Here is a 24,826-nt window from a genome sequence, read left to right as displayed (position 1 = left end):
AAATGTGGGGCAATTCCCTTCCAGCTGTAAAAACCAAGTTAGATAGTTTCAAGAATTAAGGTTGAAACAGGCAAAGTAAACATTCCTATTGTCAAAAGCATGAATAGGTGAGTAGAAAAGGGTCACAGAAACCAAGCAAGGGAGCTGGAACTCGAAAGTCAAGTCCACCTGGACATGGTGGTACACACCTTTAATCCCAGCACTCCAGGGGCCAAGGTAGATGGGTCACTGTGAGTTTGAGGTCAGCCTGAGACTACATAGTAAATTCCAGGTCAGCCTGGACTAGAATGAGACCCTTCCTAAAAATAAAAATTTTTAAGTCATTTCAGCATGTGTACTCCCCAAGGCTATGTTTCCCTGTGGCATTGCTGGATCCAGCCACATGGCTGCTCTCTCAGGTTGCATGTTGTTGCCTGTGGCTTTCTCAGACTTGTGTTGACCACTGCTGGTGGCCCAATAATTCTGAGATCTCAAAACCAGTGATTCCTCTCTCACAAGGCATTCTAGTGGAATATGTAGTCACTGGCTCCTTCCCAGGAGCAGCGTCTCCCAGACTTGCCTGTGAAATCTCAGAGTTGGTATGATCCCAAAGCCCTTAGTTCTGTGTGCCTGTGAAACCAGCACCAGGTAGTCATCACACATCTTCTGATGCCCTTTGAAGCAGTGTCAGGGGTCACCCCTGGGGAGGCACAACCACGGCTGGAGCAGATATAGATCATTACACCACAAACAAGGAATAAAGTACACCTGGGCAGTGAGCCTATGAAGAATACTCCAGGCCCATTTTCCAAATCCCTTCTGCCTACCCTCCAAGGCCTCTATTCTTATGGTAGGAGGTGGAAGAAGGAATAAGTGGACTCTGGACAGTTTCTATAATGTTTTCCCATTGTTCTGACACACTGTTCTGAGCCTGCTTCCTTTTATTCATAGTATGTTTTTTTACCCCCTCATATTCTTATCCAATTCTCTTTTTTGATTTTTGCATGAGTATGATGTGAATTTTTCAAATTTTTGAATCCTTCTTTTTGCCATGTGTCACTGGAAATTTCACAGAATATGGCTCAAAATACTCACACAGCTACTTCTATATTTTGTTTAAAAATGTCTTTTTGAGCTGGGCATGGTGGATCACTCCTTTAATCCCAGCACTCGGGAGACAGAGGTAGGAGGGTCACCATGAGTTCGAGGCCACCCTGAGACTACAAAGTTAATTCCAGGTCAGCCAGGGCCAGAATGAGACCCTATCTCAAAAACAAACAAAAGTCATTTTGTCCAAGATATTCTTAGACATCACTCTTTTTTTTTAGATGCATGGAAAGTTTAATGTATACAATAACAACTCTCTCTGAAATAAATTCAAAGTTATGAACAAAGTGGATATACAAAACGATAGTGGTATGTGGTTCATTCAAACTCTGCTAGCAAAACTTTGATTTCTCGTGCCTTACACTGTTAGGACATATCAAAACAAAGAACCTTACTTTACCTGTGAAGCAGAAGCTGCTGTACTGCAAACATTGTGTTAACTAACTGAGCAAATTGAAACCAAAATGAAATGAAATTGCACTTTAACACATCCTGTTGTATAGTAAGGAAAGTTGAGGTTCAGATTTGTGACACTCTCCACAATCGTTGCTGACACTGTGGAGATACATGGAAACAAGCAAATTACATTATTTATTTCCAACGCTAGGGTGTTCTGTAATCTTTAAGATACTTTGTGCCAAAGCCTGAGAAAATGCAAATCCCGTTTACCCAATAACTACTTGTTCTAATGGGAATAGAATAACATGATCGAATGTAGGTAAATGAAAGGAATGAGACACAGGATTGGACTTGGATGTCAGAGTTTTGTAGACTAAGAAGCACCGAACATTACCAACTCTCATTACTTATTTCAAATAATATTGTGTTCTACACTCATCAGTGAACTAAGAGGAGCAAACACCAAACAAAATGAACTGAATTACAGCTTAAGACATCGGGTTAGACAGTACAAAGCAATGCAAAGTAGTTACACTCAGTGTCCAATCTGCGAAAGAAATGATTCCAACTCACATTCATTTGCCTGGTGTCCAGAAACGCATATTTCTTTTTAATATATTTTATTTTGAATTGACAGTTATATGTATTTATGAAGCACAGTGTGATGTTTTGATACATGTACTCTGGAAAGATCAACTCTAACATATATATCACCTCACATAATTTGCTTTGTTTGTTTGACTTTTTGAGGTAGGGGCTCACTCTAGCCCAGGCTGACCTGGAATTTATGTAGTCTCAGGGTGGCCTCAAACTCAAGGTGATCCTCCTATCTCTGCCTCCCGAGTGCAACATAATTTTTTTTATGGTGTTTAGTTTGTTTTGTTACCAAACTTTTCAGGCCAATTTTTCTCACTTGGTCCTTCTAGAAATAGAGTTTAGTTGCATTGTTAGAAACATGACCTTCATAACAAGTTATTTGTTAATCTTACATAGTTCTTATTACATCAGCAGAATTACTTCATTTCACTTAATATTCTTGTTCTCTGAAGATTCTTTCATTAGTATACAAATTATATGTAGTCTGAACTTTTCTTACCTCCAATAGTCATCCCCACCCAGGGTCAAGGATTGGTTAACATTGCATTTCATATAAGTCTTATAAGTTAAACATTAATTTGACCAGGCTTACTGTGATATCTGGATTTTAGTAGCTAACAACTACTTGTCTGGATACATTTCAGTATGGAATGCAAAATGATAGCTGTTTATTTTAGTATTAAAGATTTTATTTTGTATGTACTAGGCACGTTGGTAGACATCACTCTTAAATGTGGCCTTCCATGAGCTTTAGGCCATGGAGATATTGCATTCAACTTCTTCGCAATACTGTGACAGAGGTGGTTTTTATTCCACTTTCCCATGGGATAGTTTTCATTTCCATCCAAGACTTCCTTAATTCGGCCATTACTGTCCACACTGCTGTTAGCATTCTTGCAGGACCATTTAAGCCGTCTCTATGAAGGTATACCATAACTACCCCTTCAAGAGTCCATCCACTTCAGTAGTATTACCTTTTGCAGGGTTCGCCAAATAAATCTCCCTTGCCTTCCAGTGTAACCCCCAGCTTCATCCCTTCATACTTACCAGCCCCTTGTCTGTGACTATACATAAGCTAATTCTTTTTTCTTTTGCATGTGTATATGTGAAATATGGCATGGTGTGGTAGGCACATGTGTGTGTCATATACAAGTATATGTGTCTCTGCAGGGCTCCACGGACTCATCTATTGCCAGGCTCCTTCCCGGTCAGGTAGGTAGTGCTGAGGGAAGGACCGGGCCTGCTGGTTCCTACCTAGGGGTTGAGGGGATGATGAATGTCGGACAACTCAGAAACCTCTCCTGGCCACCAGAGAAAAACCACTGAGTCGGGAATCTTTTCAATGCAGGAACTTGCAGAAACAACTCGCTTTATTACTCTGAGCAGTTGCCTATATCATGTTGGGGATGAAGGTGGGGATTTTAGGATGGGGGCAGAGGTAAGGGCCAATAGTAAACTGTAACTATTGAAATGGTAATTACAATTGCCACAAGGAAGTGGCAGGCCAGAAGCCATTAGGTGTCTTGCTGAGTCCTAGCTGGCCAGAGACAGGTCGCCAAACTTCAGCTAGACTCAGGAAGTTCCATTATGCCTCATGCCTGGGCCTTTCAGGGCCCAACAATGCACCTTGTTTAGGGTTACCTTGATTAACATAAACTAATTTTATGTCTCATTATTCTTGTTACCATGACTAGGGAATGAAGTTTTGATCAGATATTTGATAATTTGTTTAAGTTATATTGTTTGCAAATAACAAATTTTAGCATTACAACTCATTTTGGCCCAAGAATTATGAATGGAGCTCCTCAAAAGTTGAGAAAGCACAAGTTTATATAATTATCAGAATATGGGGAGATTTTCTTATCTCCTTAAGAACAAAAGTTACATGAATGAAGTTAGATTGTATCGTTTATAAAACTTGAGTTATAAACATGACTAATAAAATCAGTTTTATAAAAGAAAAATCAGTAACTAATAAATATTAATATTATTAAGACTCCATTTTTATAGTTAAAACTATAACATAGAAGTATTATTAACTTAATTCAAAATTTGAAGGCAATTTTTATAACTATCACCATAAGCAAAAAATATCAGTGAATCAAATTTTAGACTTCATAACCTGTTGATTTGAAACCGTTTATGCTATGAAACACATTTTAAAAGCATGGATTCATAAATGTAGGTAAAACTTGATAACTTGCTCTGGAGATAATATAACACACTTGAAATTTGACAGAGAAACAAATGACAAATCTGAACTACATTTATGATACAACAAATTAAGATTATCTGTTTATCGTGAATTTATACAAGACAAATGGAGACAGAATCAAATGACAAATACATGAAGTATATTTATGATAAAACAAATTAAGATTATCTGTTCATAGTGATCTTACACAAGAGAGAAATTGAGAGAGAATCAAATTATATGTTGCTTGTCATTTTTCCTTTCCTGTCCAGAGGCAATAGGCCAATTTGCCTAAAGACAAGGTATGGATGACACATGGTTTTAAATGTGTTTGGGGTTTGAGTTATGGGGGGCCAACCATTTATCAGAATCCAGCTTACCATCAATTTGAATAGTATATCACAATTAATATAATTTACATTACAGTGAAATAGAAACAGTCATTAGCAAATATCTCTAAACATTGAGCAAACACACCAGTTCCTAAATGTCTGGCTTTGGCATGGGATCTGTCACCATCCTGTTGTTACTTTTTGATGTTTTATCTAAATGGGGTCAGTCTCACCTTGGTTAGAAGGATCTGGTGAGTAGGGCAAGCAGAGCAGAGAGGACAGGTGTGTAGAGTGAAAATCTTTGAATATTGGGAATCCCAAACCAATTGCCAGTGCTGTAGTGAGTTTGTTTAAATCAGTAAGAATTTGGAAATCAAAAGATATGGATCTATTGCCTAATTTATATTGAGGCTAGGCCTTGTTCTAATAAAAGATGAAATAAAGCAGGGTGTGGTGGCACAAGCCTTTAATCCTAGCACCCTGGAGGCAGAGGTAGGAGGATCACAGTGAGTAAAAGGCCATCCTGAGACTCCGTAGTGAATTCCAGGTCAGCCTGGCCTAGAGTGAGACCCTCCCTCGGAAAAAAAAAAAAAATCAAATGGCTTGGTTTGATATCATCTTGGAGGCTTAGTTTTTTAAGTTTTGTAGTAGACTGGGACGGGGGAGGGGGTAGGGGGGAGAGGTGGTGAGAGGGACAGTTTTGGAAGTTTTATTTTCCATCTCAGATGAGAGGGAGAAGGAGAGGGTATAGGAGGGGAGAGAAGGAGAAAAGTAAGATGTGGTCTTAAAGGAGTAATTATTAGTTTTGGAGAAGGAGCTCTCAGGAGGAGGAGGGGGGGAGCGCGCATGCGCGGTGGCCGCGCGGAGCCCGGGCGAGGAGCTTCCTTCTCCCGGGCAATCCCGGCCGGCCCGACGCTGCGGCCGAGGGAATTCAGCTGAGAGGAGGACCGACAGGGCCGAAAGACCGAGGGAGGAGCGAGAGTCTGGAAGGCGGAGGGGGAGCGCCCCTAGGCCAGCGAACGGGCCGAAAGGCGGCCCTCGGGCCCGGGGGGCTGACGGGTTCCCCAGGGCTTGAGGCCCGCGGAGCCCAGAAACGGGCGAGGGCCGCCCGAGACGCTGCACGGCGGTGCTCCCCGAGGGCGGGGAGGGAACCTGTGAGAGCAAGCCCGTTGCTGGAGGACACCTCCGGAGGGAAGAGGAAGAGGGAGAGCCTGGCCTGGCAGAGGGTCAGTGGCAGCGCAGTGGTCTGGTGGGGGAAGGAGGTCTGGCCGCCCAAGAGGGCAACCGGAGCCTATCCAAGCCAGGGCACCAGGTGTAAGGTTCGTGAACGACCAAAGACCACTCAGGACCACTCTGAGGCAGGGCAAAAGCTGTTGAGTTGGGGTCTGAGCTGCCAGGCTGTCCCACGTTAGCCAGATGCACAAGGGGGCGCACACGTCTGGAGTTCGTTTGCAGAGGCTGGAAGCCCTGGCGCGCCCATTCTCTCTCTCTCCCTCTATCTGTCTTTCTGTGTCTGTTGCTCTCAAATAAATAAATAAATAAATAATTTAAAAAAAAAAAAACCTCAACTTTAAAAAAAAAAAAATTTGTATTTGAGAGAGCAAGCAGGAGAATGGGCATGCCAGAGCCTCTTGCCACTGCAAACAAACTCCAAACACATGCACTCTTCTGTGTTTTGGGGAAGGGCATACTTTTCAAGCAAGCATCTTTAGCAGATAAGCCATCTTGCCAGACAGACCTAAACCTTTTGAAACACGAAATCTACGTTCAAGGAAAGTAAGCACTCTGGATAAGAAAGTCATAACAAAAATGTGATATATCTGCCTCTTTCTCATCTTTCAAATAAATAAATAAATGAATTATTTTTAAAAGATATGAGGAACTATTAAAAGGACCAAGAACTTTGAGTCCCTAAGACAAGGTGGAGCTCTCAGGATGAAGGGCACAGTCCCTAGAAGAGGGACACAGTAAAGGGCACTGCTTTTGCTCAGGAGATTCCCTACTCCAGCCAAAGTTGGCCTTGTCCTCCATCCGTGGGATCCTGAGCCTGCTCCGTTTCAGATAAGCCATCGTAGATTCTCCAAGTACAGCTTTCCACTCCTGGAGGAACGCCGCAGTCCTAGGTCTAAGCAGAGCATTCCTAAAATGTCCAAGGGACTACCGAAGCCTTGCACTATGTTGGAAGGAGACTAAAGGGAACAAGGAAAGAGGCGGCCACCCTCCACCCCTGCTGGCCACAGGCTCCCGGAGATCTCTGCAGGCGACCTCTGCCCTACCAGTGGCACGTTTGTACACTTGTTCAGTACTCACCTTGCCCAGTGACACCCTGAGCCCCACCTAGGCCCTACCCAGTTGAAACTCCTACTTAGGTAAAGCCCTGAAGAGCAGCTGCTAGTTGGTGAAAGGCAGAGAGAGCGCCAGCACTGCAGACACAGGCCCGGGAGTCTACCATGAGGCTGGGCCTGCATCACGAGCAGCTGAGTGCAATGACCTGTGGGCTCCTGCTTCTCCTCTCCGAGGTTTGTGGCGACAGTGCTACAGGGAGCAACAAGGACTCAGGTAAGACCTGCCTGCCAAGTTTTGCAGGGACAGAGCCTAAGAGTGAGGGGAGGGAAGGCACCAGGGAGGTGGATGCTGGTAGAGTTGACAACAGGGAACCCTGCTCCTGCCTAATGCATCTGTAGCACCCCCAGTGGGTCCCTGGAATAGTTGAGGATTGACACTCAACACTGACTAGCCATCTGAGTAAAAGGACTGGGAGAAGGGCAAGCTGGGCAGGTCAGGAGTGCTGGCATCGGTCAAGTGGAGTGAGACTGGGAATCTTTTCCTCTTGTGTTTGTGGTGGGGACCGCCACTGGCCAGAGGAAGTGACAGTACACGTCACACCATGACTTCCGTCTGAGACTGACTCTGCCTTGGCCAGAGAACCACCTTGGTACTTTCCAAAGGAGATTCGTGCAGGATTACTAACTCTGGGGGTGCAGTTCTCTGAAAGCTCAAAGTTGTGAGGGGTCACTGGGTTCCCTTTCACCCCATGTACCTGAGCTGTGGCAAAGAGGTGGCTTGACCATTAGGGCAAAAATGACATGCTCTGTGCCTGCTAGGCCCATACCAGTAGCCCAGGCCAGGCAGGCACCAGGTCTGGGTGTTCCCTGGCCTTCCATTCTCTCACCACAAGGGTTCCTACTATGGAACCTGATTGTCTACTATGGTCTTAACTTAAACGGCCCAGCAGGAAGCCACACTCACCTGACCCATGAGTAACCACCTCTGCCTGTCTACTCCCTTTCTTTCTATTGTTAAGCTCTTAGAAGTCATCAGACAGGAAGACTTCCCACAGCCTCACTCACTGATGGTTCACTTTTTAAATAGGATTTTGACTTGTACCCACATTCAGAAAGAACATAGCTGTCCATTAATATCCATGGGGATTGGCTTCAGAACCCCACAGCATATACCCAGATCTCTAGATATCAAATCTGTTACTTAAAATAGCCTGCTATTTTCACATAATCTACACATGTATATGTTTAAAAGACTATAGAGTCAGGCTTGGTGGTACATGCCTTTAATTCCAGCACTTGGGAGGCAGAGGTAGGAGGATCACCATGAGTTCGAGACCAGCCTGGGACTACAGAATGAGTGCCAGGTCAGCCTGGGCTAGAATGAGACCTTACCTCATAAAAGGCGGGGGAGGGGGGGTGAAGAGATGGCTCAGTCTATTAATGTGCTTGCCTGCAAAGACTGAGGACCCCAGGGTAATTTCTCAGTACTCATGTAAAGCCAGATGCACAAGATGGCTCAAACAACTGCAGTTCATTTGCAGTGGCTAGAGGCCCTGGTACACTCATCCTCTCTCTCTCTCTCTTTCTCTCCCCCTTTCACACACACCCCACACACAAATAAATAAAATAGGACTGGAGAGATTGCTTAGTGGTTAAGGTACTTGCCTGTGAAGCCTAAGAATCCAGGTTTGATTTCCCAGTACCCATGTAAGCCAGATCATCTGGAGTTTGTTTGCAGTGACTAGAAGCCCTTGCACATCCACTCTGTTTTTCTTTCAAATAAGTAAATAAATAAAAAAATATTTTAAAAATAAATAAATAAAAATTTTTTTTAAGAAAAACTGGAGAGGACTGGAGATATGTCTTAGCAGTTAAGGTGCTTGTCTTCAAAGCCACGGGACCCAGGTTCTATTCCCCAGGACCCACGTAAGCCAGATGCACAAGGTCGCACATGTGTCTGGAATTCATTTGCAGTGGCTCAAGGCCTTGGCATGCCCATTCTCTCCCTCTCTCCCTCCCCCTCTCTTTCTCTCCCTCTTTTTCTGTTTACAAACAAAAAACCTGGAAGGTAGGCCTGGGGAGATAGTCCAGTGGATAAAGTGTTTGCCTTATGTGGTGGTTTGATTCAGGTGTCCCCCATAAACTTAGGTGTTCTGAATGCTAGGTTCCCAGCTGATGGATATTTGGGAATTAATGCCTCCTGGAGGGAGTGTATTGTTGGGGGCGGGCTTATGGGCTTTATAGCCAGTTTCCCCATGCCAGTGTTTGGCACACCCTCCTGTTGCTTTGGTCCATCTTCTGTTGGCCAAGGGGTGATGTCCACCCTCTGCTCATGCCATCGTTTTCCCCTGCCATTGTGGAGCTTCCCCTCGAGCCTGTAAGCCAAATAAACCTCTTTTTCCCAGAAGCTGCTCTTGGTTGGGTGATTTCTACCAGCAATGCGAACCAGACTGCAACAGTAAAGTGGTACCGAGGAGTGGGATTGCTGCTAAACACCTGACTATGTGGCTTTGGCCTTTTAGAGCTGATTTTCAAGAGGAATGTGGGAGATTTGAAACCTTGGCCTAAGAGATGCCTTGTAGTGCTGTAAGTACAGCTTAATGGTCTATCCTGGTCAGAGCTGAAAGACCGGAAGGCAGTAAGAACTACGGGCTGTGAGGTTTGGCTTATGAGGGCGAGAAAGAGCTTTGCTTGGACTGGGCTAGCAGTTTGTGTGAGAAGCTTGCTCTTATGCCCATGTCCTGAGAAACTGTGCAGGGTTGCTTTGCGTAGAAATGAACTGGTGTGTGCAGAGGGATATGGCACAGAAAGAAAAATCTTTGGGTGAACTGCTGTCCATTCAGCTGCAACTGAGAGATTACAACCTTTGAGACTGGGCTAGCTGACCTGCGCTGGGGCAACAAGAAGAATGTCAACTCTTTTGAAGGGGTCTGAGTGCTCAAGGAGTGTCCTGTTCTTCAAAGTCTGCTTTAATACCCCCTGGATTAACAAATTGGCACCCTGCCTGGTATTGTGGAGTATAAGAAATGCTGGAAAGAGGGTCATTGAGTTTGCAACACGGTCTTGTGTTTTGGAAATGGCCATGGGCAGTGTGAAGCAGGTTTGCTGGTTGTCTGCATAGAGACCGCATGGGGCCATAAAGATGAACCGTGGCTTGCAGTGGAGACCCAGTGGAGATGCCGGGACCATGAGATGGCTGCTGAGGAGCTGCCGGCACCGGTGAAGTTTCCCAGGACTATGAGTAGCCTAGCTGGAGGGGCGGAATTGGAATGCCAGAGACTTGTTGCTGGTTAGAATTATCGGACTTGAAGATTTGTCACTGGTTTGAGTTGCTGGACTTGAAGCTATAGAGTTTGATGTTTGCCCTGGTTGTTTTAAATCTTGTATTGGTTGAATGTCTCTTTGCTATGCCCAATGCCATCTTTTGCAGTGTGAATATTTATTCTGTGTCATTATGGGTTTTTTGAGGTTATATTTTGGTATTATGGCTCAGTTAAAAGATCTCGAACTATGGGGATGTATGAACATCATTGAGATTGATAAAAACTATGGGGACTTTAAAAGTCAGACTGAAAGCATTGTATTTTACATCATGTATGGATATCAGTTTATGGGGGCCAGGGGCGGAATGTGGTGGTTTGATTCAGGTGTCCCCCATAAACTTAGGTGTTCTGAATGCTAGGTTCCCAGCTGATGGATATTTGGGAATTAATGCCTCCTGGAGGGAGTGTATTGTTGGGGGCGGGCTTATGGGCTTTATAGCCAGTTTCCCCATGCCAGTGTTTGGCACACCCTCCTGTTGCTTTGGTCCATCTTCTGTTGGCCAAGGGGTGATGTCCACCCTCTGCTCATGCCATCGTTTTCCCCTGCCATTGTGGAGCTTCCCCTCGAGCCTGTAAGCCAAATAAACCTCTTTTTCCCAGAAGCTGCTCTTGGTTGGGTGATTTCTACCAGCAATGCGAACCAGACTGCAACAGTAAAGTGGTACCGAGGAGTGGGATTGCTGCTAAACACCTGACTATGTGGCTTTGGCCTTTTAGAGCTGATTTTCAAGAGGAATGTGGGAGATTTGAAACCTTGGCCTAAGAGATGCCTTGTAGTGCTGTAAGTACAGCTTAATGGTCTATCCTGGTCAGAGCTGAAAGACCGGAAGGCAGTAAGAACTACGGGCTGTGAGGTTTGGCTTATGAGGGCGAGAAAGAGCTTTGCTTGGACTGGGCTAGCAGTTTGTGTGAGAAGCTTGCTCTTATGCCCATGTCCTGAGAAACTGTGCAGGGTTGCTTTGCGTAGAAATGAACTGGTGTGTGCAGAGGGATATGGCACAGAAAGAAAAATCTTTGGGTGAACTGCTGTCCATTCAGCTGCAACTGAGAGATTACAACCTTTGAGACTGGGCTAGCTGACCTGCGCTGGGGCAACAAGAAGAATGTCAACTCTTTTGAAGGGGTCTGAGTGCTCAAGGAGTGTCCTGTTCTTCAAAGTCTGCTTTAATACCCCCTGGATTAACAAATTGGCACCCTGCCTGGTATTGTGGAGTATAAGAAATGCTGGAAAGAGGGTCATTGAGTTTGCAACACGGTCTTGTGTTTTGGAAATGGCCATGGGCAGTGTGAAGCAGGTTTGCTGGTTGTCTGCATAGAGACCGCATGGGGCCATAAAGATGAACCGTGGCTTGCAGTGGAGACCCAGTGGAGATGCCGGGACCATGAGATGGCTGCTGAGGAGCTGCCGGCACCGGTGAAGTTTCCCAGGACTATGAGTAGCCTAGCTGGAGGGGCGGAATTGGAATGCCAGAGACTTGTTGCTGGTTAGAATTATCGGACTTGAAGATTTGTCACTGGTTTGAGTTGCTGGACTTGAAGCTATAGAGTTTGATGTTTGCCCTGGTTGTTTTAAATCTTGTATTGGTTGAATGTCTCTTTGCTATGCCCAATGCCATCTTTTGCAGTGTGAATATTTATTCTGTGTCATTATGGGTTTTTTGAGGTTATATTTTGGTATTATGGCTCAGTTAAAAGATCTCGAACTATGGGGATGTATGAACATCATTGAGATTGATAAAAACTATGGGGACTTTAAAAGTCAGACTGAAAGCATTGTATTTTACATCATGTATGGATATCAGTTTATGGGGGCCAGGGGCGGAATGTGGTGGTTTGATTCAGGTGTCCCCCATAAACTTAGGTGTTCTGAATGCTAGGTCCCCAGCTGATGGATATTTGGGAATTAATGCCTCCTGGAGGGAGTGTATTGTTGGGGGCGGGCTTATGGGCTTTATAGCCAGTTTCCCCATGCCAGTGTTTGGCACACCCTCCTGTTGCTTTGGTCCATCTTCTGTTGGCCAGGGGGTGATGTCCACCCTCTGCTCATGCCATCGTTTTCCCCTGCCATTGTGGAGCTTCCCCTCGAGCCTGTAAGCCAAATAAACCTCTTTTTTCCAGAAGCTGCTCTTGGTTGGGTGATTTCTACCAGCAATGTGAACCAGACTGCAACACCTTATAAGCATAAAGACCTGAGTTTGATCCCCAGTAACCATGTAAAAATGCCAGATGTGGTGGCACACACCTGGAGTACCAGTACTGGGGAGACGGAGGATACCTGGGTTTGGGCTTACTAGCCAGCCAATCTACCTAATTGTAAGCTTTAGGTCAATGAGAACACCTGTCCACCCCACCCCTCCAAAAACAGGTGGATGGGCTGGAGAAATGGCTTAGCGGTTAAGGTGCTTGCCTGTGCAGCTTAAGGACCCATGTTTGATCTCTCTCCAGATCCTATGTAAGCCAGATACACGAAGGTAAGGCAGGCACAAGGTTGCACATGTTACTAGGTGGCACAGGCATCCAGAGTTCCGTTTCAGTGTCTGAGGCCCTGGTGTGCCAATTCTCTCTCTCTCTAAAAAAAAAAGTTGGTGGATAACTTCGTACCTGAGAAGTAGCATCCAAGATTATCCTTTGGCCTCTACATGCATGTACACACACATACACCCACACCACACACACACGTGCCAATACATACATACATACATACATACATACGAAAGCCCTGGAAAGCAGAGCATACTCTCGTGTCTTCTTAGCAATCTTAAGAATTGCTTTGCTTACTCTCTATTCACCTGAGCCTGGGCTTTGAAAATGACAAGACCAGGATCCCTTGATAAGGCTGAGCTGAGGGTGAGGAGGGAGGCAGCAACATACCCACAGTGTGGCAACAGCAAATTAGGCAGACCTACCTGTCATGATCTCTCCACATGCAGGCCGTGCCTCAAGGAGCCCCATCAGAACCACACACACAGGGCAGGTGCGGGGCAGCCTCATCCAGGTGAAGGACACTGACAGTGAAGTCCTTGCCTTCCTTGGAATTCCCTTTGCTAAGCCACCTGTTGGACCTCTGCGGTTTGCACCTCCTGAACCACCTGAATCATGGAATGGTGTGAGGGATGGGACCTCCTACCCAGCCATGTAAGTCCAGGGGACTTCTGGCCCTGGGGTGGGTGGGTGCTCTGAGCTCTGGGACAGTGACACAGTCTTTCCACTTCAAGCACACAGTTAGTTTCCTCTCTACACAATATGTGGGGGGGGGGGGGAGGCAGAGGGCATTTCCAGGTGCATTTTCTGATGCCTAGGCTGCTCCTTACAGGCTGGAAGAACTGCCAGGTTTGTAACTCAAGGCTCGACATCCACAGGGTGCTAGCTCTAGATCTGCAGATGTGAGCAGATGCACCTGTGCTCTGATTAGGCCTCTCGCTAACATTCTTGCTACCAAGGGAGTTATAGCTGAGAGAAGTTTGGCTTGACTCCAAGAACCTGTACGAGCCCCTGACCTAGCAGTAGATACTTCAGGTCCTTGAGGAAGGCAACAGTGAGGTCCTTGGGTTGCATGTCACTGAGCCAACCAACAGGGACAGGTGACATAAGTGTATGTACTTCCACTTGAACGTGATAGAACTGATGAGAATCCTCAAGAGTCTGGATTTGGGATGGGGGTGCAGATCCCATTGCCCTATGGGAAAAATAAACACCATTCATCAATGCAGCACCTATGTGGAGACAGCTCCCTTGATCCAGGCCTGAACTGGTACAGGGAGAAGTAATGAATGATGCTACCATGCACAGCAAAGGAATCCCATAGAGAATACTAAGTCAGATTTTCCCATTTTTAGAAGGAATAGGATCAAAGGCCTCATCCAACCATGGAGCCTTCTTGGAAGTCTGGACTCTCCAAGCTGCCCTGGAACCCATAGCCTTTATCTTGGTTGGAAGGGAATTTAGAGGAGGGTTGAGTGTGAGCAAGGCATCAGGGAGAGAGGGGCATGCAGGTAGCTAGCAGCAAATCTAGTTCTGACCATTGCACAGGCCCTTAAGTCACTGCCTTTGCTGCCAGGTGTCTGCAGAATGCTGATCAGTTGAATGTGATTACGACGCTGTTCACTCTGACCCTGCCTTCAACCCCCATGTCTGAGGACTGCCTGTACCTCAACATCTACTCACCTGCCCACACCCAGGAGGGCTCCAACCTGCCTGTGAGTGTCAAGCCACGGTCAGCTGGTGGTAGGGCATTCCTTCTGCAGGAAGATTAGAAGGAACAAGACTGTCATGGGCCTAACTGTAGTGTGAATTCTCACAAGAAACTCCCACTACGAGGTAAAATAAAGTGTTTACACCTAGGGTAAGCAGCTGACCAATGAGCATATGGACACCATGCCCGTTTCTCCTAGAGGTCAGAGGCTATGGCCCTCGGATATACCAAGGACTTACTTAACAAATTTGTGCCCAGGAAACCAACTCAGCTACCAAGGACTGCAGTAGGAGGTCATCAATGACCCCAACCATCAATGATCCCTTGAGCCAATAGGAATGGAGGACACTTGATTAATATTTGTGTGGGACTACCAAGGCCACACTCCTTTTCTTTCCACCTCAGAGGGTTTCTGGGAATCACTGAGCCAGGCTATGATGCATAGAACTGACTATACATTTAGAGACCTTGTCTTTCTGATTGAACTTGGATCTTCACCCAGACACAGTGCATAACAGTTGTGAGGCCTCATCTGTGAGCAGCTTGACAGAGCCAAAGTAGCAAACAGGCTGGAGACAGCAAAGGCATTGTGTAAATTGGTTGGGAGCCCCTGGCATCTGTCTGGATTTCCCCAGGTGATGGTGTGGATCCACGGCGGTGCACTGGTTGTAGGCATGGCTTCCATGACTGATGGATCCAGGCTGGCAGCCACTGAGGACGTGGTGGTGGTCATGATCCAGTACCGTCTGGGTGTCCCGGGCTTCTTCAGGTGAGCCTGGGCCAAGGCTGGGCCTTGGGAGCTGAGCAAAACCAGGATGGTCCTGTGACCCCTGTCTCTGCCACTTCTCAGCACTGGAGACCACCATGCCAGCGGCAACTGGGGATACCTGGACCAAGTGGCCGCCCTGCGCTGGGTCCAGCAGAACATTGCCCACTTCGGAGGCAACCCTGACCGTGTCACCATTTTTGGCGAGTCAGCAGGTGGCATAAGTGTGTCTTCACATGTTGTGTCCCCCATGTCCCGAGGACTCTTCCACGGAGCCATCATGCAGAGTGGGGTGGCTGTGCTGCCTGGCCTCATCTCCAGCTCCCATGAGGGGGTCTACAGAGTGAGTGTCCTCAGCCACTAAGCCCAGACCCTCTGCCTCAGCCTCACCCTTGGAGCCTCTGGTTCTCCATCAGCTCTGTGGGCACAAGGGCCAGGGAGGTACCCTGGGTACTTGCTCCTTTTCTGGAATTGCAGAGAAGCTCCAGAATTAGAATCCATATCTGTTGGCCCCACGCAAACTTGAGTGTTTTCTCTGGCCAATAAAGCTGAACCCAGGAGCCCCCATTATGTTTAGAACCATGTGAATAGGTGGGATGGCATCTATGGCTGTCACCTCTCAGAACTAGGGAAGAGGCAACAAGTTCATACTTGCTGCAATCCATGCAGCATTCCCCATGAGATTTGCTGGACACCCACACTCAGCTGGGACATTGAGAAAACCCTTCTTTCTGCCTCAAATGAAGAGTCATCCCCTACTTGGTCCCTCTACAGATGGTTGCCAACCTATCTGGATGTGAGCAGCTCGACTCAGAGGCCATGGTAGGATGCCTGCGGGGCAAGAGTGAAGAGGAAATGCTAGCTATTACCAAGGTAAGGCTCAATAGTCATGAGTGTGGAGAAAGAATGGCAATAACATGTGGAGCAGAAGGCCCGCATGCCCTTCAACTTTTCAGGACGAGATACGTCATCTCCATGTCTTGCTGTTTGGCAGTACTGGGTCTGAACTGGTGTCTAGAAATATAGAACCAAACGTGGGAGCCTTTAGAATGGGATTTAGGGATGAGCCAGGAATGGATGTAAGGCACCCAGATGACATCAGAAATTCTCTAGGATGTGACATTGTTCCTTGCTCTTGAATGTCCCCTCAGAACTTCAACGTCATAGCTGGTGTGGTAGATGGAGTCTTCCTACCCAGGCACCCACAGGAGCTACTGGCCTTTGATGATTTTCAGCCTGTCCCCAGCATCATTGGTGTCAACAATGATGAGTTTGGTTGGCTTATTCCCACAGTGAGTTCTTCCTCTATGCCCCACGTGCTTGCCATGCCCAGGGAGGATGGTAGGGCTTTCTAACTCCAAGTTCATCCACCCTCAAGACTCTCCTCCTGCCACCCAGACCACTAATATCACTGACGCCAAGAAGGAAATGGACAGAGAGACCTTGAAGGCTGTTCTGCAGAGCATATCAGCACAATTGGTAAGATTCCTGGTGGTGGTCTCCAGTGAAAAGGTAACTTTTATATATATGCCCAGGCTGAGACATCTATGAAAACAGGATGTTGTGTACCTGTGTGTATGAGTGGGGTACACCCTGAAATTGGATCTTTCTCCCCATAACACATCTCATAAGGCCACAGCTCTCTAAGCCTCCTTGTCCCAAGCCTATCTTACCTGCCTCTTCCTGATCCCCCTATACTAGATGTTGCCTCCAGAGTTTGTTGACATGTTAATGGAGGAGTACATTGGAGACACCAAGGATCCCCAGCTCCTCCAAGCCCAGTTCCTGGAGATGATGGGAGACAGTATCTTTGTGATCCCTTCACTCCAAGTAGCAAATTTTCAACGTGAGTATAACTAACTGATGCCTGTGCGGCAGCTGAGAGCTGTTGGTCCCAGGTAAGCTCTTTAGTGCCCAGGACCCTCCCATAATCTTTATGGAGGGGCAAGTGGGGAGGGTCAAGATCTTACTCTGTAGCCTGAAACTTGTAGCAATCTGCTTCCCAAGTGCTACGATTATACGCATGAGACCCCAGTGCTTTATTGGGTCTCTGGAACCAGCCACTTGGTGGTCATATAAAGAAATCCTAAGCCGGGCGTGGTGGCACACGCCTTTAATCCCAGCACTCGGGAGGCAGAGGTAGGAGGATCGCCGAGTTCAAGGCCACCCTGAGACTACAGAGTTAATTCCAGGTCAGCCTGGACCAGAGTGAGACCCTACCTCAAACCCCCCCCCAAAAAAAAAAGAAATCCTTATGACTAGTCTATTCAAGAGACATATCCCTCGTTTTACAGGTGAGGAAATTGAGGATAGTGGCACAACTGCTCATCTAAGAAGGCCAAGGTCCTTAAACAAGAGCCTTTCTCACAGCCTCTGCTCCAGCCTAGGACTACCTTCTAGATTACAGCCAGCTATCTTATAAACATGGGTCAGGCAGGACAGCTCCAGGTAGGGACCATGATGTCAGTACCTATTCATGCCCCCAGGTTCCCATGCCCCTGTCTACTTCTATGAGTTCCAGCATCGCCCCAACATCTTCAAAGACACCAAGCCACCCCATGTGAAGGCTGACCATGGTGATGAGGTTCCCTTTGTCTTTGGATTATCCTTCTGGGGCAACAACAGTGAGTCTTCCTCATTCTCTATGAATTGGGTTGCTGAGGAGTGAATACTCTCACTGTCCAGCCTAGGAAACAGAGGCTCAGAGAGAAGATAGGGTCAGATGAGCACCATCTGAACAGCTCAAATGGCTACACTAGGGTTGGAATCCAAGCCCTTTCCCACTCCAACCTGAGGTGTCCCCACTTGTCCCCACACGGGCCATCATGGTATCAGGTATGGGAACGATAGAGAGAGTGAGCCATGGACAATGATTCCCTAGATGACTTTCCGCCGTAACTGAAAAGGAACGCCGTCAGAGTCAGCAATGAGTCCAGGATACATTCATCTAGAGACTGGGTCACATAAAGGCAGACTGGGGAAAAGAGAGGAACCTGGATCCTGGGTGGTGAGTGGGAAGGAGAGCAGGCCGGGACCCAGGGTCAGGCTAGAGCTGGGACGGTGAGAGCGGAACATGAGCAGGCAGCTGCGTGCGGTGGCCAGGACCCTGACCCTTGTCCTGTTCCTCTCTGCAGTTGACTTCACTGAGGAGGAGGAGCTGCTGAGCAGGAGGATGATGAAGTACTGGGCCAACTTTGCACGGCATGGGTGAGACGACACCCCACCCTCAACACCTGAGGGGAGATTATCCATCCAAGGCTCCATCAGTGGGCCCCTCAGCATGTGTGGGCTCTTTATCATGTGATAGCCTTATCCTCAATGACAGAACCCATTCAGACCCTGTGAGCACCAGTCACTGGTCATCTTCCAGTGACCTGGAGAGTGGGCACAATGCTGTGGTACTGTTCTTTAGAGCCTGCCTCTGAAAGGGAGAGACAACATAGGCCAGGTGACCTTGTCACACATGGAGTCTATTACTAGTGGGAATATCTTGCTTTCTTGTGTCAGGACATCTGTCCCTCAGTCCCCATAGCCTTCTGACTACTTGGCCTTACTGATCCTTGCCCTGCCCTGCTGGGAGGGTGTGTCCACAGGAACCCCAACAGCGAGGGCCTGCCTCACTGGCCCATATTTGATGAGGACGAGCAGTACCTGCAGCTGAACATCCAGCCTGCTGTGGGCCATGCGCTGAAGGCCCGCAGGCTACAGTTCTGGACCAAGACTCTACCCCAGAAGATCCAGGAGCTAAAGGAAGCTAAGGGCAAGCATGCAGAGCTGTAGTACCCCACGTTGGGTACAGGGTTGTCCTAAGAGTAGGCTACATCAGCCTGAGGTCCTAACATGTACTTAGACATAAAGTTTAGTCCAACATTCACATATCCATTCTTTCCCTATCCATCCTTTTGTTCAGATAACTTTTATGAAAAATTCCGAGGCATGATGTTCATTGTGAAGCTTGCTAGGAATCCACCTTTGTTATACACACAGTGGATCCCCCAGGCAAGAGTCTGGGGAGGTCAGTGAAAAATTGCTTGCTATGCAGGAATGCGGAAATGATTTTTATTAATTTTTTTTTTTTTTTTTTTTTTTTTTTTTTTAGTTTTTCCATGTAGGGTCTCTCTCTATCCTAGGCTGACCTGGAATTCACTATGTAGTCTCGGGGTGGCCTTGAACTCATGGTGATCCTTCTACCTCTGCCTCCCAAGTACTAGGACATGAATTTGATCCCCAGACCCCATATAAAATACCTGGTGGGTGGCATATGCCTGGATCCCAGTGTTGCAGAGGTAAATACAAGGAATGGATAGGGCTTACTGGCTAGTCTAACCACATCCATGAGCTGCAGGTTCTGTAAGAAACTCTGGCGCAAAACTAAGGTAGGAAAACTAGAGAGATGGCTTAGCAATTAAGATGTTTGCCTGCAAAGCCAAAGGATCCATGCTCAATTCCCCAGGACCCACATAATCCAGATGTACAAGGTGGCACATGCATCTGGAATTTGTTTACAGTGGTTGAAGGCCCTGGTTGCACCCATATTCTCTCTCTCTCTCACTCTCTCTCTCTCTCTCTATCCCTCTCCCTCTCAAATAAATGAACAGATAAAAATAAGTAAGTTAGGGAACAGTTGATAATTCCAGACATCAATCTCTGGCTACCACGTGCATAAGCACTATTCCCCTCCTCATGTGTGAGGCTCATACACACATGAACAATAGACATACATGCATGCACACTATACACATGCAAAAAAAAACTGGTGTTGACGAGTGAGCCCCAATGGACACCACCTTCCTGAACACCCCATAGGGCATGGGCTCCTTCCTTCCTCCATCACCTCACCTTTGTCCACCCTTTCTCCTCTCCCCCGACTTCTCAGGCCCTCTAACCATAGTGGTTGCCCTTGGAGAAAATTTCCCAAACCCGGGTCACTGTGCCTCTCAGCAAGTCCTCCATGTCCTCATATTCAAATAAACAGGAGTCAGTAGAAAAACTGAATGCTAGATGTCTAGTGTCTTGATTTGTTCAGGTGGCTGTAATGAGTACTGTAAGTTGGGTGGCCCTCTCAGGACCTCTTGCTTGGGCAGCAAGCATTCTTACCTGCTCAGCCATTTCCCTAACTCCACCAGCTCAGTTTTGGATATAGAAAGTCCAAGATTGGGAGCAGCCATCTGTTAAACCACTAACATGGCACACTCACTTGCCTGACTACATGGCAGAGAAGCAGACAGGGAAATGGCCAAGTCCCAAAGAGATCAACATTCAAGATGGCCTTCTTTTCAACAACCTGCCCCAGGGGCCCATGGGAATTGCCAAGAGCAGTGACCTCCCAGCAGGCCTCACCTCCTAGTTCTACCACCTGGGGACCAGGCTTCTAGCCCATGAAGCTTTGGGGGACATATCTTACCCAACTCAGAACAGGCACCAGTCTCATTCTTGAGGGTTTTGCCCTTATGATATAGTACCACAAATATTCCCCTCTTAACACCATCTGGGTTTGCACATAGGAATCTGGGCAGAAGCTAGGGGATGACAAATTTACAGAGCATAGCACTTATAGCTAGCTCCCAGATCTGAGGCCACTAATTACTAAAAACGAAAAGGTCCCAGGCCGTAGCTATTGTCCCTGTAGATTAAATGTTACCCATCATTAACAAAACAACCCACTCTCCAGGTGTGGTGGCATGCTCCTGTAATCACCGCACTGAGAAGTTTCAGGCAGAAGGATCACAATTCCAAGCCAGCCTGAACCTTGTTTCAAAACGAATTAAGTAAATAAGCAAACAAGGATTAGGGAGGTGGCTCAGTGGATCAAGTGCTTGCCACACAAGCATGAGGACCTGCGTTTAGATCCACAGATAACCATATGAAAAGCTGGAAGATATGGCGGATATGGAAGATATCCCAGAATCCCTATGTCAAGATTGGAGGTGGGCACAGGAGAATTTCTTGCGAACTCACAGACCAGCTACCCTGGCAAATGTAGTATGAACAATGAGAGACCCAGCTTCAAACAGGAAAGTGAAAACCAACACCCAAAAGTTGTCCTCTGACTTCCAGACACGTCATGGCTTATGTTCATCCACACTCACGCACCTGAACACACATACATCATACACATACATATCCAATAAAAAAAATACTTACAAACAATTAGCCAGACATGGTGGCGCATGCCTTTAATCCCAGTACTTGGAAAGCAGAGGTAGGAAGATCATTGTGAGTTTGAGGTCACCCTGAGACTACATAGTGAATTCTAAGGCGGCATGGGCTAGAGCAAGACTCTAACTTGGAAAAAAAAAAATAATTAAGCATGCCCTCTCCATTACTTCTGTCCAAAGTAGTGATTGACCCCCATTATTGTGAGAAGCAAGCGTGCACACAGGGTCCTGGCCCTTCTGCAGATGGAGTGGTATGAATAGGATACAGGCAGGTTCCTCAGTGGCATGTCTTCTGATGTCACACTAATGCTATTTGGTTTGTAGACACTGTGAGGACCATACTGACATGATCCTTGCACTTCTTCGAAAAGGTTATCCATGAGATCATCCCTGGATGTGAATTTGGGGGTCAGAAAATCCAGACATGTCTAGAAACAGAGATTCCCATGCCCTAGCTCCTGGGGGCCCTGATCATGCAGGGGAGGTATACTCCTACCTTTCATAGTTTTCCCTGCAACCTCTCGACACCCTGACTACTCACCAGAACATTCATGTAATTCATTTTCCCATCATCTCACTGTTGTACCTAAACATTTCTCTCTTCCTCCTCCACCCAAGGACCCCTCTCTTGTATTTTATCTCATTTTACAAAGGTGTGTAATTTTGCTTAATCTGCCCCCGTCCCTCAAAACATATTCTCTCTGTCATTAAGAGACTGTATTCTTGGGCTGGACAGGTAATTCGGTAGTTAATAGTGCTTGCTTGCAAAGCTTGATGGCCAAGTTCAATTCCCCAATACCCACGTAAAGCCAGATGCAGAAAGTGGTGTGTGTGTCAGTTCGTTTGCAGTGGCTGGAAGCCCTGGAGTGCCCATTCTCTCTCTCATAAATTAAATAAAATATTTTTTAAAGAGACTGTATTCTTCATAGCATAGACCTTAGGACTCCCAAACGCCCTACTTCTGACCAACCTAAAGCATCATTTTCCCAGTGGGAATGTCCCTCTTTTACAGTCAACTGCATTTAATCCCAATAGCAGCGTCATGAATTTGAAGGTAAAAAAAAAAAAAATGAAAATTTGAAAATTTCCACATTGTGCACTCAGGCCATCAGGGGCGGACAGGGATAACAACTACCTGCTAACTTGAACTTGGGGCAGGGAAGATTTTACCTGATGATGCAGGTAGTTTCTATTGTATGCATAAAGCATTTATTGAGTTCCTCCTGTGGGCACACTTCTGGTTTTCAGTCCTGCAGATTCACACTGGAGATCTGGGTGTGTCTTAGACTTTTAACAGTTATCTTATTATTATTTTTTTAGCAGTTTGAGTAGAGATTCTTTTTCATAATGCTCAGGTCTTGTGCATGCTCTGCCACTGAGCTATACTCTTAGCCCAGTGCTAAATGCAATTACACAAATTTCTTTTAGGTATACAATTTAATAACTCTGAGTAAATTCTTAAGGCACTCAAATGCCACCACATCAGGCTTTAGAATGTCACCTCAAAAACTTCCCTTCTACCCCTTTGTAGTCAGTCATTGCTCTGGACCTTGCTTCAAAGCAACTGTTTCGTTTTTTTTTTTTAATTTTTTTTATTTTTATTTATTTGAGAGCGACAGACACAGAGAGAAAGACAGATAGAGGGAGAGAGAGAGAATGGGCGCGCCAGGGCTTCCAGCCTCTGCAAACGAGACTCCAGATGCATGCGCCCCCTTGTGCATCTGGCTAATGTGGGACCTGGGGAACCGAGCCTCAAACCAGGATCCTTAGGCTTCACAGGCAAGTGCTTAACTGCTAAGCCATCTCTCCAGCCCAACTGTCTCATTTTTAAAATTTTTTGTTTATTTATTTATTTGAGAGTGACAGACAGAGAAAGAGGCAAACAGAGAGAGAGAGAGAGAGAGGATGGGCATGCCGGGGCCTCCAGCCACTGCAAACAAACTCCAGATGGGTGTGCCCCTTGTGCATCTGGCTAGCGTGGGTCCTGGGGAATCAAGCCTCGAACTGAGGTCCTTGGGCTTCACAGGCAAGCACTTAACCACTAAGCCATCTCTCCAGCCCTCTTTTTTTTTTTTCTATTGCCATGGTGTGCTTTGTTTTGACTCCGACATAAATGGAGTATGCTGTGGCTTCCTCTGTCATTTCACATAAAGGTTTTTTTTAATAAATGTATATTTATTTATTTGAGAGAGAGAGAGAATGGACATGCCAGGGCCTCCAGCCACTGCAAATGAACTCCAGACTCATGCACCTCCCCTTGTGCACCTGGTTTACGTGGGACCTGGGGAATCAAACTGTGGTCCTTAAGCTTCACAGCCAAACACCTTAACTGCTAAGCCATTTCCCCAGCCCTCACATAAAGTTTTTAAGACTCAAGCAGTAATTATTTCCTTTTACTGCAGAGTAGTATCCCATGGATGTTCCACACTTTATCCACTCACCAGTAGATGCACATCTGAGTGACTTCCATTTTTCATCTGTCCTTGTCTGACAGATAGCGTTTCACTGTGCAGCCCAGGCTGGTCTCAAACTCTCCCATCCTCCTGCCTCTATCTCCCAAGTGCTGAGATTACACACATGTGCCACCAAGGTCATATCTTGTTTGGGAGTTTTTTGGAGGGATGTGGATTTCTAGGTAGGGTCTCACTTTAGCCCAGGCTGACCAGGAATTCACCTGTAGTCTCAGGCTGGCTTCAAACTCACAGCGATCCTTATTTCTGTCTCCTGAGTGCTGGGATTAAAGGCATGAACCACTGTACCTGGTATATTTTGGTTATTTTTTAAATATTTTATTTTTATATATTTATTTGAGAGAGAGAAAGAGGCAGAGTGAGAGAGAGAATGGGTGTGCCAGGGCTTCCAGCCACTGCAAACAAACTCCAGATGCATGCACCACCTTATGCATCTGGCTTATGTGGGTACTGGGGAATTGAACCGAGGTCCTTTGGCTTTGCAGGCAAGCGCCTTAACTGCTAAGCCAACTCTCCAGCCCCTATCTTGGTTATTTTTAACAAAGCTCCTATGAACATTTTCAGACATGACTTTCTGTGATAATATGCTTTAACTTTTCTGAGTTAAGATCTGAGAGTGGCATTGCTGAGTCATACGACAAGTGTGAGTTTATCACTTAACAATAATGTCAAATGAGCCATGTGGCGGCTATGAGAGATAAGTGACTGTTGAAGCCTAGGAACCTGAAGGAGTTCTACTGATGCAGGGCACAACCACTTAGAAAAGCATGGCCACTTAGAAGAGGGGTACAGAAAAAGACACTTTTTGCTCAAGTGGTTCCCTCCTCTCCCTCAAAGGTCAACCCCATCCTACAACTGTATGAGCCTAAGAGTGCTCTGACAGAAGCCCGCCTGGCTTCTCCAAGTCTAATCCCCTCCTTTCTCCTGGCCCTCAGCAGTTATCAGGACTACCACTACGAGGAAGGTGACAAATTGAAGCGACTCGAAGTCTAAGCTTTATCAGTGAGCTAACCGAGAGTTACT

The 24,826-nt window shown here is 46.5% G+C and overlaps 1 protein-coding gene across 2 annotated transcripts; it reads left to right on the top strand.

Annotated features, from left to right (window-relative positions):
- Positions 1-5,655: 5,655 nt before the first annotated feature.
- On the top strand, positions 5,656-19,222 carry LOC101608437 (cocaine esterase-like). 2 transcript variants are annotated; one of them, XM_045140802.1, is made up of 13 exons: positions 5,656-5,834; positions 6,978-7,167; positions 13,147-13,351; positions 14,274-14,412; positions 15,044-15,177; positions 15,259-15,517; positions 15,949-16,047; positions 16,326-16,466; positions 16,573-16,653; positions 16,876-17,020; positions 17,661-17,798; positions 18,309-18,381; positions 18,768-19,222. In XM_045140802.1, exons 2-13 carry the CDS (start codon positions 7,059-7,061, stop codon positions 18,952-18,954), a joined length of 1,710 nt encoding a protein of 569 aa, XP_044996737.1. In that variant the 5' UTR covers positions 5,656-5,834; positions 6,978-7,058; the 3' UTR covers positions 18,955-19,222. The 2 variants fall into 2 exon arrangements, with proteins under 2 accessions (XP_044996737.1, XP_044996730.1); XM_045140795.1 differs by lacking the exon at positions 5,656-5,834 and having other exon boundaries at positions 6,230-7,167.
- Positions 19,223-24,826: the final 5,604 nt, after the last annotated feature.

The sequence above is a fragment of the Jaculus jaculus genome, chromosome 1 (genome assembly GCF_020740685.1).
Source record: "Jaculus jaculus isolate mJacJac1 chromosome 1, mJacJac1.mat.Y.cur, whole genome shotgun sequence".
Classification (NCBI taxonomy): Eukaryota; Metazoa; Chordata; class Mammalia; order Rodentia; family Dipodidae; genus Jaculus; species Jaculus jaculus.
Note: the sequence above shows the minus strand (reverse complement) of the source record. Positions and strands in the feature narration are given on the sequence as shown.

Bases quoted from the DNA above. Each gene is read 5' to 3' on its own strand.
- LOC101608437 (XM_045140802.1), top strand. From the start codon at position 7,059: ATGAGGCTGGGCCTGCATCACGAGCAGCTGAGTGCAATGACCTGTGGG. The intron at 13,352-14,273 runs GTAAGTCCAGGG...CTTTGCTGCCAG, and splicing joins GGGACCTCCTACCCAGCCAT to GTGTCTGCAGAATGCTGATC. The intron at 16,654-16,875 runs GTAAGATTCCTG...CCCCTATACTAG, and splicing joins AGAGCATATCAGCACAATTG to ATGTTGCCTCCAGAGTTTGT.